This window comes from Kryptolebias marmoratus, linkage group LG16 (assembly GCF_001649575.2).
Source record: "Kryptolebias marmoratus isolate JLee-2015 linkage group LG16, ASM164957v2, whole genome shotgun sequence".
Classification (NCBI taxonomy): Eukaryota; Metazoa; Chordata; class Actinopteri; order Cyprinodontiformes; family Rivulidae; genus Kryptolebias; species Kryptolebias marmoratus.
Genome location: NC_051445.1, coordinates 20,408,080 through 20,421,825, shown reverse-complemented (window position 1 = coordinate 20,421,825; position 13,746 = coordinate 20,408,080). Strand labels below are relative to the sequence as shown.

The 13,746-nt window shown below is 35.5% G+C and overlaps 1 protein-coding gene across 2 annotated transcripts in view; it reads left to right on the top strand.

Annotated features, from left to right (window-relative positions):
- The window catches only part of ulk4 (unc-51 like kinase 4), a 93,815-nt gene that overhangs the window by 7,764 nt on the left and 72,305 nt on the right, over positions 1-13,746 (top strand). For both annotated transcript variants that reach the window (XM_017409849.3, XM_037980116.1), the window contains exons 9-18: positions 485-622; positions 1,015-1,325; positions 2,112-2,181; positions 2,787-2,853; positions 2,933-3,025; positions 3,263-3,323; positions 3,427-3,641; positions 3,991-4,037; positions 4,301-4,379; positions 10,797-10,904. In XM_017409849.3, the coding sequence (XP_017265338.1) occupies positions 485-622; positions 1,015-1,325; positions 2,112-2,181; positions 2,787-2,853; positions 2,933-3,025; positions 3,263-3,323; positions 3,427-3,641; positions 3,991-4,037; positions 4,301-4,379; positions 10,797-10,904 (1,189 nt within the window). The remainder of the gene's footprint in view (positions 1-484; positions 623-1,014; positions 1,326-2,111; positions 2,182-2,786; positions 2,854-2,932; positions 3,026-3,262; positions 3,324-3,426; positions 3,642-3,990; positions 4,038-4,300; positions 4,380-10,796; positions 10,905-13,746) is intronic.

Here is a 13,746-nt window from a genome sequence, read left to right as displayed (position 1 = left end):
AGAGTGTGGTACCAGGTGCCATCAATTTTGAACCTTTTCACAAGATTCTAATTTTCTGATATGATGAATTTGAGATTTTCATTTGTTGTCATTTGTAATCATCAAAATTAAATGAAATAAACATTTGAAATATATGAGTTTGTATGTAATGTATCAATATATAATATACAAGTTTCACTTTTTAAATGGAATTACTGAAATCAATCTACTTTTTCATGATATTCTAATTTTATGACCAGCACCTGTATGTTCCTAATGAAGGGCTCAAGATTTTTATCTTAACATCAAAATGCTGCCAGTGCTTTAGATGCATTTGATGTGATGCTGCAGTTGGTTTAAGTTTTGTGATCAACAGATACTGTATAAGAGATTTTTATAATGTTTTTCGAAAAAAATCTTCTGTTAAGCATCTTTTAATAAGAACATTTTTGTCCTTAAAACTAGTTGTGTTTTCATTATTATTTATCTTATTTTTCTTCTGCAGGATCAACTGGCCAGAGCTGTTGGCTCACCCTTTCTGGACACCAGTAATAAAGGAGGAAGATGATGCAAAAGAAACCAATAAATGCAGTGATGAGGGAGAAAAACATGGCTGCGAGGGAGATGGTTTTGTTAACTTGAGGTGTGTTGATGCATTATTTTTTAATATTAAAGATTCATCACAACTGCAAAGATTTTTCGTTGAAGAAGTTTTACTGTATGTAACTTTATTTATTCTTAGTGAAGCACACAATAAAAAAGCTTAAATCTAATAAACTTCACCATTTATGATTATCACATTAATTGTAGTTACAAATGGTAAAGTTTTCTTCAGTTCAGTAAGCCCATTTAAGCCATTTTAATTCTGACACAGACCAAAACTTTGAAACAATCTAGTAATGTGTTACCACACATTTCAACAACTCAGGGAACAGCATTCAGTCTCTAAAAAGAAATAAAATATGTTGTTTATTGAACTTTTCTCTTTTACCTGTTGTTGATTCACTGTAAATGTGTTTTTATTTTTAATATCAGGACAGGGAAGACGGACAGAATCCCCAGTAGTAACCCAGCCATCACCCTGCCAGGCTACCTGAAGTCAAAGAAACTCATCTCTTCAATTATAACAAGTGAAACAACTAAGAGGTTATGTGACAGAGAGGCTGAAAGCCAACAAGTTATGAAACATGTCTCCAGTGGAATATTAAAGAACAGCTGGGTCCTGCAGAGCGAGGTATTAGATGAAGGAACAGAAGAGGAAGAGGTAAAGACTGAAGATGATCCTGAACCAACTAAAGTGGAGCAAAAGTGTCCGACACTGCCGCCTAATAAATCATATATAACAGGTAATGGATTCCCTGATGTTTGTGTTTAGGGTTCTTTAGTCCAGAACCTTGCACTGACCCTTCTAAATGTTGTTTCTTTGGTGTAATTTGAAACTGTCAGCTGTATTCAGACAAAAAAAGGTGCTGTCATCAAATACCCTGACTTTGACTGAGCTGTGGCATAAAGAAAAACAAAATTCTATTTAAAATTTTGTACTTTTGTATCCTTATATAAGCAGGTTTGTTTGTAAATCAGGTCGTGATTTACAAAGAAAATCTTAACATTAGCAAGGCTACCTGCTTTTAATAACCTCATCAAACACAACAAACTTTATACCATTAGATAGATCTTTTAAAGACAAATCCAACACAATTTGAGTTTTTAAAATAAGTCTACTGGTTACCAATTTATTGTCCAAAAAATGATCATCAGAATGGGTCTAAATGAATGCAATTCTTAAACAGGCAGCAGTAGAAAGTCCTGTATTTAACTTCCTGTTCTCACGCTGGGCTGAAGCTGAGGAATCGCTCTGATTGGCTGTAAATTTTCAGATTATTACTTCGTGGGTAACACACGAGCAAAGCAGTCCAAAGTGCCAGCTCCTGCTTGCACATTTTTTTAATGTAGGATATAAAATGTTTCATTTCATCTGAGTTGAGAAATGAATGAATTAGCTTGATCACTGCCTGTCCTAGTTAGCTATATCTCTAGCGTGCATTGTTTAATTAACGGATTAAGAACGTATAGAGGATGAATGGATTGTGAGTGTACAAGTGACCTTGCTGTTAAAATGTTTTCTTTTTCAGATAATGTCTTAGAGCTGAGGCCGAAATGCTGTGAGGATCAGGACAACACCGAGTCCATCTTCCTGCTTAGGTACTCTTTCTGATGAATGGTTTTTAATTAGGACTGAATGAAATTAAGAAAACATACAATTACAATATTGTTTAATACTCCAAAGGCAATAACAGTTGTGATAAACCCCCATTTCCCTCATTTCTCTGTTCCTGTTATCTCATTATTGATCATAATAATGTCTGTGTATTTTTATCATTTTGGCCACTATCATTTAAATTGGCTTGGGGCGTTTAGTAGTGGGGGGCAGTGAAGGGGTCTGTCTGATTGCCAAATATATTATTGACATGCAGTTTGTGTCTGCAAGTTATTGCAGTCCTTTGGGATATCGTTATTGTGAACATTGATTCTGCAGCATACATTTTCAATATATGGTGCAGCTCTAGTTTTAACTACTTTGGAAACACAAATCAACTTGTTTTTTATGGTGAACTGTTTTTTGTGGAATTAAACGTTTTGCAAAATGTTGAAATGGTTTAATTTTTTGAAAGATTTATTTTAGACAGTTATCCTCAAATACTGTGACTAGTATCTAAAAGATGTAGATTAAGTGTGCAGTTCTCGTGTCTTTTTGTAAACTACTACAAGGAGTCATTCTTTGTCTTTTCTTTTCGTTTTTCTTACAGTTGCCATACCAACTTAAGACGCAGTTGCAATATTTCCAGCTCTCCAAACCAGAACCCTGCGGTTGAGGTTCCTATTACTGTATATATGTATATATTCTGTTGATCTGTGAACTTTACTGACCTCCTTCTCATTTCTGCCCTATTAGGCTAGCACTTGTCCTGACATTACAGACCGTGTGAAGCAGCTTCTCCACACTGACTCTGATCTGAATATCACACCTATCATTGACAACCCCAAGGTACAGGCATGCATTTGAATTGTACACAGATTAAATTCTGTCACAGGACATGGTCTTCTCACAAGCCTTTCATGTTCTTGGTGTTGTATTTAATACTATTACACACCAATTTTGTTTCAGTAAATGATTTAATTTAATTCAGACACTGTCACAAAATAGAAAAGGGGAGAACATGGCTTTGACCAAATTGAAACGGTTCACTGAAGTAAAATTTTTGGTTTCTTCTGACTTCTGCAGATTCTCAAGAGTCCTCCGGTCCGTTTTGATCCCAGAACCCTCTGTGTACCAGCACATTCAGGTATGTTTCTCAGATTCATGCAGGAAGTAAAGGTCTCGCCACAAGTCCATGAGCATAAAACCATCTTTGATTAATTGGATTTCTCACTTTCCTTCTCCTTCAGCTGAGAAGCTGCTGTCTCTGAATGACGAGGAGTGGACTGCCTTTCTGTTTCAGCTGCAGTCACACCTCGAAGAGCAGAACTCCTCCACATCTCTCCCCTTCTCTCATGCTCTTCCTCAGTCTACAGCTGTTCGATCTAAACTTAACTTGTTCTGCTACCTCTGCTGTGTCGTTGGGAATAAAGTAATCGCTAACAGACTGATGAACTCAACTCTGGTACGAAACATTTACTTTGAATGCGTCTTCACTGCATTACCATTCTTGTAAGGATGTGATTAAAAACTGATAAGAATCAGCTGTACCAAAAACATTACCTAAAAAGGCTATTGTCAAAGCTACGTACTGACTCTGTTATAACTTCCTGGTATTTGTTTTTATCTCTGTATCTGTTCTACTCAGCCTTTTGGATAAAGCAAAACAAAAAAAAACAACATTTGAATCATGAGTTCTGTGCAGACTTAATAATATATTTTAGAAGTTATAAATATCTATTATGTTCATAGTTTATTATAGATTAGTTTCTTAATCATGTCGTTTCTTTCTGGCTCTTTGCACTTTCATTAAGCTTGTAGTACTGACGCAGCAGTTACGGCAAGCTCCAAACTGGGACGTGTAAGTAAATCATGGGTGTCTTTAATGTATAAAATGAAATTATGATTAAGATTTCTGGTCTATAAAGAATGAAACAAATCTCTTGTGTTTTTCATTGAACATTTCAAATATCTGACGTGTTTTATTTTTAGCGGAGATGTTATCGGTTTTGTAAATTTCAACTGAAAATAGTGTTTATAGCAAGACCTGTACTGATGTTCAAACTGAGAATCAACACCACGTTTTCCTTCTTGTTTTAATGATGTTGAACAAATGTTTTACAGGCGGAGCAAAGTCCTCAGAGTGATGGGTCTTCTGGCTCTGCACTGCAGTCACCTTGAAGTGGACAGTCCTGTTTCTGAGGTCTGAAGAACACACAAACAGTCATTCTTTCATTCTGCAAATCCTAATTAGATTTTCACTTTAAAAGTTACTGATTAAAGAAACTTGCCTTTGATGGCCTTTGGAGACATCGAGTATGTCATCACAATGTTATCATGTAAATGTCAAATAATACAAACACAGTTGTTCAGTTATTGTGTATTTTATTTAAGCTTAAGCTCCTTGTGAAGACACAACACTGGCAATATAAAAGCAATTTAAAACACCATTCTAAAAACAACACATTTCTTTTTTCTTTCTTGCCATATTAAATAGTTTAGTAACAATAGAAATAAGTAGGAAATCCCAGCTTTTCAAAAATGCCTACACTTGTAATACCAAATTTGACCATGAGGTGGCAATAAATACTAGGTGGAACCACATATAGTCTATATAAGGAACCCAAATGGATACTCAGTATACGTGTAACAATACTTTGATAAACATGTCTAAAACATAAAGATACCCTTTAAACAAATCTGTTTAAGAAATTGCCCCCAAAATCAAACTTTTAAACCAACAACAGGGAGTAAATTACCCCTGAAATATGATGAACACTTGTTCTGTCCTAACTTTCCAGTTCCAGTTTGTACCAGGTGATGGCAATAAATGCCTGTAAAACAACATCCAACAATTGAGATAATGACAAATACCAGACTGCCTTCCTCCCTCCTGCTCCATCTATTTATCCGTCTACCTCTCAAACACACAGACATGGATCTTACTGGCTTTTACTTCGTATTTATTTTATGTGCTCAATAAATATACATCTTTACAATTGCATAATTCTTAGGTATTTGTTTTTTTTCATGACTTTATTTTAGGTGCTCTAAATGGAAAATTGAAAACAAAAAGTGAATTATTTCTGCACAAAACAGAGTATATTGTTATTATAGAACATATGACTTTTATTAATGCCTATAATATGACTTTTTATATATATTTTTTCCTTCTTAATAATTTTTAAGTTGGAAAACTCTTTGAACAAATATTCTGTGTAGTGAACAGACTTTGTTAGAATAATCATGGCAGTGGAGCTGCTTTAATGATCCTTACTATTAATGATACTAAAACCATATGATTAAACCCCCTGTATTATGTGGGTTCCTCATATGATGACAAAACAGCTTTAACGAGTTGGGACATGAATGCTGGACCTCAGGTTGGCTTATAGTGTGTGGAACTGGGAATATTACAGGAAATCCTCAGGGTCTTGTGGCTTTTAAGCTTTAGTGTGGAGTATTATTTTCCTAAGGGAGGCTGCTGCCACTGAAGAGTGCTGCCATCATGGATGCACATGTTGAGTTGGTTATAATATTTAAATGGCTGGGGCGTGTAAAATAAACATCTACAAGAATGCCAGGGACTGAGGTTTTCCAAAACGACATTGCATCATAATGAAGCGGTTAAGGTTAATCCCCTAACATTAGTAGTTTTATTGTTGTGGCTGATAAACATGTGATCAACAGGTGAGTATTTCTGCTCTAAAGTTGACTCTCACTGACACAATTACACAATTGCAATACGGGTCAATATAGCCACAAGCCTTGCACTAATAATTGTCCTACAGTTGAATTTTCTAACCCACCCAAACAAAATCTGAACTTATAGCCATATTAGGATGATGATCTACAACATTTTTCAGGCTGTATCAGTTTTATCTATAGTTATTATAGCTACATCACTTCAACCCCAATACTCAAGACGATGCTGTATTAGGATACACCTGCTAGACACCAAGTGTCCTTGATGGACAAACACATGAGCAGTTTACTCAAATCCTCTGAGTACAGACTCATGCGCAAACAATGTCCCGCTCAGCTAACTCAGTCTAAAGCAGTTTTTTGTGAACATCAGTCCCTAAAATCTCTCCATTTTTATTCTTTATCTTCAACAAAATTGCCTCCATCTGTTTGAGCACATCAGTTGTGACAGAAAGCAATAAGTGAACCTGGAAACCCAGCTTGTCTGTTTTTGTGATTACTGAGCAAACCTTGATGGGAGACATCTTCACCAGCGTTTGATGGTGAGAAAGCCTTAAGAGAAATGGCAAGGGGATTTATTTATCCACTTTGAGGAAACAGTTGAAAATGTTTATGAGTACAGCTGTCAAAACAAAGATGCCAGCTGTGGTCAGAGGACCAGAAGACATGTTGACAGCTGTATCAGTTTAAAGGCAGTTTTACATCAGCTTTAAGAGACGAGTCATCAGATCTTTTGTTCCATAATCTGTTTATTAGGAATGAAAATCATTCTCATATGTTAAAATCTTAGTGGGAGAAGTGCTTTTTTTGTTTTTTTTTATTTTGAATTTGGTAGTCTCTTTCCACACATTACAACCTTTGAGTCGTCACAGTGGTTTACAAAATGGCCGACTTTGGCATATGTTGTTTCAGTGCACTTGTTGTTAAAGACAAATGGCGGAACAATTTTTCCCCTACCCTCCTTACTTCCCTTCAGCTACTATAAGATAACACTTCATAACTGTGTCTGTGTATGTTTGTGACTATGGTCCTGTGCGACCGTCTATGGACTCAGCAGGGGCTCTTTCTGTGTGTGTGTCTTTTATGTGTGCATGGGCTTTTTTGAACTGTGTTTGTGTGAGCTCTCAGCAGGGGTTGTGTGTATGTATTTCTCTGTCAGGGCTATTTTGTCCCTCTTGGTGTATGTGTGTGTTTGTGCTTACTGTGTTGGTGTGTATCCTTACGTTGTAGTGTTGCTAGCAGATGACCAATAAAAGAGCACACACACTTGCATTTTCCTCTTTGTGCGCGTGGTGTCTCAGCAGGGGTTCTACTGCTGCAATCCTGCTGATTGGCATGTAAGGGCTGGGCTTAGTTACCATAGTAACTGCTGTATATTTTAGTTACCCCCCCACCCCCAATACACACATGTGCACACTCACACCCAAACATAGTACACCTGTCCATTATTACCTATTCTCTCCTTTCCTTCTGGCTTGATATTCGCTTGTTTTTCAGAGTGTTTTTGTCATTTATTTCTCAGTTCGAATCGTTTCAGGACAATCGCCTTCAATAGAACATAGAATTTCCCCTCGCTAATCATCACTTGGAAAGTTTTCTGAGGAGTTTAACCATTAAAACCTTGACTGCGCAGGGTGTTTTGCTCGGTGTTTCACAGGGATAAGGAGACTTAATGCATCCTAAAAGCTCAGAGCAATCTTCAGGAACACAGATTCAGAGGCTACTGCAAGGCACTTGCAAGTATTTTTGAATACCCTTTCAAGAAAGGAACAGAAATTCTTGTGTAGTAATTGTAGCACTAATATATTTTGACTTTTCTAATGTAGACAAAGTATCATGCTGTTATAGAATATTACTTCAACAGTCAAAATAGAAATATATGCTTACCATAGTATATGTTATCAAGATATGTTTTTAAACCTGGCTTAATCTATGTGCGACACTTGTCAAGTGAAGGTTTTACTGAATAACAAGTCAGTTTAATAAATGCAAAGCTACATTTGCCATTTGTATTTGCTGCTTGTTTTCCCATTTATGTTCTTTAGCCATATCCACCATGGAGACCTTCAAATACATTATGATGCATCTGTCACAGGGTATCTTGGTAAAAAACTACCATGTACATTTCATAAATTAAACACATTTAGATGAAAAGCTGGATTCTTAACGAATAAATTATCTCAGACTGCAGTTTCTGATTTACACACCGATTTCTTCTCACTTGCATAGTAGCTAAAGTTGCCTGATATATATTGTGTATTTCTCTCTTTGTAAAACTAGTAATTAACCAAATTGTTCTTTACATTCTTTCATAAAATGTCTAACGTCTAAAGTGTAAACATACAGTAATCATCGGAGTTTGGCTATGAGTGGACCCTTCATTCTCCCTTTTTTGAGTGTGAGTGTGTTTAATAATTTATTAAGTTTTTTTTATTTATTTTAATGAAATATTGAAAAAATATAAAAAACTACCAATAAAGTGGCATAATTTTAACAGGTGAATTATTATTTGGCTGTGTTCAAGTTTAAATTTGGAACTTTATCTTATGTGTGTACCCTTTCTGTGCATTTAAGATATGTTTTCTATCCTTTGGCTTTGATGTTTAATGCAGATGCTGTGTTTGGAGCCATTTCAGTTTTACCAGTGGGGTTTGGTAATTTTTTTGCATTGAAGTAATCCACCAGACTGGTTTGCTTATAAGGTATATCTCTACAGACAACAAGGGATTAAGTGAACATTTTTCCACTTTAAGTCTTTCTGAACAAGCTATGTTAAATTTTATGGCCTTTTGGCCCTGGGCTAGGGTTAGGGTCTCCTCAGTGTTTAACATACATATGTTTGACCTGACATATTTGAACATGACATTTCATATGTGTGTTTTTCTCCGATTTGTCTTCTAGCTTGTTGCACTGGACTGCGACATGAGCAATTTGTGAGACACCCTGGTGTCTTCTCCTCACTTCACTTTTTAATGGGGTGTGGTTTCAAATCAAGAAACTAAACACAGCCATATTGATCAAGAGAACAACATATTAGCCTATGCTCTAGTCTTAAAGCCTGTTAATTCATCATTCATTCATACGTCATTTATCCGGGCAGCTTTATAGTAAACAAGTGTGACACTCAGAATATTCTCAGTGGACGGGTGGACTGAAGTAAGGGAGGACATGACACTAATGCTCACCTCGTCAGAAAGACAGAGTCAAGCCAAGTAAGAAAGAGAGCCAGTGTGAGAAAAATATGAAGTGGGAGCTGGGCAGACTGAGTGATCTATGATGCATACAAACGTCACTGGCAGTTTCTAAAGAGACAGAGAAGACAACAGGAGTGGAACAAGTTGGGAGGAGCCCAGTATTACAGAGGGGTCATGCTGAACTTGCATCAGATCACAGAGGTGGGAAGCAGTGATTGATGCTAATTTTGGAAACCAGCCAGGCATCAATGCTTCTGCTGCAATTTCTTAATGATGAGGCTGTTCAGACCTGGTGATAAAACGTGATTTGGGTGAGCTAATCACAAGTGGGTAGTGTTAAGAAGGGTTTGAGAACAAATTCCAATCTAGTGGCTCCAGATGTGCTGCAGGACACTCATGGTCACATTCTTTTAACAGTCTGAAGGACCACTTATGTAACTCCACAAAAGTAACTGAGTGTCCACTGGAATACTTTCTTGTTCTCCCAGTTTTCATAAAAAGACATACTAGAAAAAACTCACAGAATGTATCATTTATAGAAAATCTTAGGCTCATGTTGTTTTTCTGTAAGTACAGTAAACTAAGGAGCTGAGAGTGCTGCTCCAGAGCTCCAACTCGGTCCTGTTAGTTCTTTTACTTCTGCTTGTCTTTGAATGGGCCGTGTTCTGAATGTTTCAAACCAAGTCGCTTCAGTTCTGCTGTTGAACAATTGAAGTTTACATAGAATATATCACAGACTGGAGCGTTTTCAGGAATTTCCCCAGAGATGAGTAGAAATGACAACGTCAGAAAGTTTAAAAGCTTCACTTTGTGGAACTTTACTCAGCAGAAATCTGCTAACAGTGGATCCTGTAAGCTCACAGAGAAATTACGGTATGTTTCTTTTATTTCTTTTCTTTCAGTTTTCATTAAAATGTTTATAAAAAAATAATAATTTTGCCTCAGGTCAATCTGCAACATGTTCAAGTTTGAAAAGAGATATAACTCATGTTGCTCAATGTTTTTACAGTTTTACAGAAACTGTAAAATTGCTGCTGGTTCTGTAAAATCAGGTTCATTTTTTGGGGGGGATATAGAGTGGGTAACTGAGATCTGATCACAAGTGGTCACAAAAGTCATATGTGTGGTGGCATTGTAATTCAAGGTGTCAAGACATGTATTTAGAAGTGTCTATGTGGTCAAATCATCTCAGTTATATATTAATACCTGGTCTGAATAGAGAGTGTGTGTGTGTATTATATAAAAAAATCTTAATATAAGTATTATTGTAATGTTTGTGCCTATCAAACTTGCAGAAACTTCTGTCTCTAGTTGCTTTCCCTTTTACCGTATTTCTCACTCTTTATTTTTTAAAATCTAGCTTTCATTTATTCATTATTTGTCAGGTATTTAAGATCACTTCAGTTTATTTATTTTTCAGTACTGTGGATGTTTGTTGTAGTTATGCTACCTTTAGGTCCATTCGGTACATCATATTTGATTATGGGCTCTTTTTTTCAGGACAATTTCAGATATTTGTAAACCACTGGCTGAGTCCAACACTTTAAGAAGATGAAAAATTACAATTTGATAGTGATGATAGAAAGGTTTTTATTTTTTTGTAAATTTTCCATTTATTTTATGTAGTTTCTCTCTTTTTGTTGACATTTTGTCATTTAATTTTGCTCCAATAACAGTGCTATATATTTATATATTTAAACTGTATCTTACTCTGTTTTCAGGCTGTTTCAGCACTGACAGACCTGCTGAGGGAGAATCTGAGGAATAATAAGCTGAAGCAGTTTGTGTTGCCACCACTTGGGGAGTTTCTCTACCTCATTTCATCTCAGGTACTCTCTGCATAGTAGATGCCAGAATTAACAGACATGAAAGATTATTTAAGTTTATTATCCTTAAAAAATTCTAAATCATTCTAAAGATTTCGAACCAAGTAAAATTTGACAGTTCATGTGAAAAAACTCCAAATATCAGAGCATTTAGAGATTTAAGGGTAATTAAAAAATGTTTTTGTCATTGGTTTGAACATCTGATTTCATTATCTTTTTTAAAAAAAATGAAAATTATCTCATAAACAACAAAAAAACACTGTCTCATGACTTTGTCTGGTGAACCTATTACTGTTATTACTCCACTTTAAATTGTTTATGTGGCAGCAGATTATTTATTTTTTCCTTTAATTCCAGTAAACTCTTTGTTCTGACTGATGATTAATGTATACTGAGAAAAGTTACATAATTATGTGTATATATTTCGACCTAACATGGCAAATTCATTTCATTTCTCAAAAAATGTATTGAAAATTTTTTGGGGAAAAAAGACTGGCTTTTGATCATGTTTTTAACTTTCACCTCTCTGAGTTAAATGGTCTCACAGCTATAATAAGAAGTTAGACAGTCATGTAAAGTTGAAGCACCGTTCTAACGTCTGAGGAGACTCGTGAGAAACCAGGCAGGAGAGATGCCAGTCAGTGGAGTTGGTGAAAAAAAAACATTTTCTTAAAAATATTCTCCAAAGTCTTGTCTCTCCCTTGTTAACCCAGTATTCACCCCATCTCTCCTGAACATCATGATGTTCAGTTTTGGTTCATTTACTACATCAAGCCTTGAGTTGAAGGTTTCAGCCTTTAGTATCTTAGTTTTTGAGTTTCTTCACTTTTAGACCACACATGGGCAGCATGCCAGAACTGGCTCTTGGTCAATCTCTATCTGGTCCCTCGTGGTTTATAAATAAAGAACATATTTAAAACAAGTTGATGAAAACCATTTTATTGATGAAACAGTAGGTGAGTAAAAATAAAGTCGAAGTTAAACTTATTGTACATCTAAAAACTTTGAACTAAAACAGGAAATGGAAGAAGAAGCCTCGAATGTCTTTCAGATTGGCTGTAAGAATATTGTTTCTAGTTAAAGTGACTCTTTTCTTGCTTTCAGCCCATCTTCATGTCCCTCTGAAACAAAATCTTACCTGCAGACAAATCTGAGAAGCCCAAGTTACCTCCAGTAGTAACATATTACATGTTATACGGCAGTGACACTGCAGATCATCACCTACGTGTTATAAAAACAGAATACAACGTTTTACTCAAAAGGTCGACCAGCACTAAAGCATGCAAAAGTTGTTTTTTTTTCCTTTTACAATATATTTTTACCATAAGTTTGCAAGCACAACTATAAATATTCACAGGAAGTTTACAGATGTTTCAGCTAAAATGTCAGAAAATTAGAGTCTGGAAAAATTTAAAATTTTATAATGGAAAATGTGTAGAAACCCGTCCCAAAATGTCTAAATGATTTATGTTATTACATTTTGTAAAAATATAGTTATTTTCTTGCGTCTCACTCTGTAAAGGTGCTTATCTTAAATTTGCTCCTATTATGTACAAATTAATCTCAATAACAATCGTTTTACATTTTATGCAATTTATATGGATATTTCTTGGCTATCACAATGCCCCTCAAAATGTGGTTATTTGTAAATGGGGAAATTTATCTTTTTGAGAAGTTGTCCTTTTTCTAACTCCTAAGCAAGACTAAAAAAATGTTTCTTTGAGTTAATGAGTTTAAATGAATCATGCACACCATTTATTCCACTGCAAAGGAGATCAGAATAGGTTTTCTCATTACCTCTGTGTGAAAGACCAATCTTGAGTAAAATGAATGGGACTGGACGCTCTGTCATCAGATAATGGACTTTAATTTTACATGCTGACTAAACCCAGTTGAAGAGAATTGACCTCCTGTCCTCAGAATTACAAGAAAAAGCGTGGAGGAGGCCTCCTTCATTATGAAGCGGGATGCCAATTTACTTTTGTTTAACCTCCGTCTAACTAAGCAAGTCAATGAAATAAAAGATTTTTATTTACATGACTGATGAATGACCTTCAAAAATCAATCAACTTGCCCGATTACACTGAGTTTATTTCTCAAGTCCAGAGAAAATATCTTCTTTATAAGTTCTGCATGAATAAAACAAACATCTTCAGCAAGAGTTGTTTTTCTGTTCCTGTCAGTGGGATCTTCTGCTTGAAGACACGGTCAGCACTTTTAAATGTTTCTGGTTTACCGTGGTAACAGCTAAAAACAAACTTAATCCACAGTATTTGTACCATCCATGCCTGTTTCAGGGTGACAACATGTACTTGATTTGATTCACACACAGTAGTGACATAATGGAAGTGCTGAGTTTAATTACGTAATGGAGAGTGTTTTCAGCTTATCAGAAGTACGTGGCTGTAAACCGTGAAATATATTTGATTTGAGTGTAGTTAAAACAACCAGAATTCAGTCTGCTCCATTCTTCTCCATCTTTAGAGTAAATATGAAGCGGCATGCTCAGCAATGTTTTGCTGTCTGTCTAAAATATTATTCATGGTGATTTTTTTCATTTGTACATACAGTTGAAACCAGAAGTTTACATACATCATATAAAAAGACATATCTGCCTTTTTTCTCACACTGTCTGACGTGAAATCAGAGTAAACATTTACCGTTTTAAGGCAATTAAGATTTTCAAAATTATTTCTATTTACTAAATGCCAGAATAATGAGAGAGAGTTTGTTTTTATTGTGATTTTTATTACTTTCTTCAAAGTCAAAAGTTGCAATACACTTCATTAGTATTTGGTACCATTGTCCTTAAACTGTATGACTTGGGTCATACAGTTTGATCTGA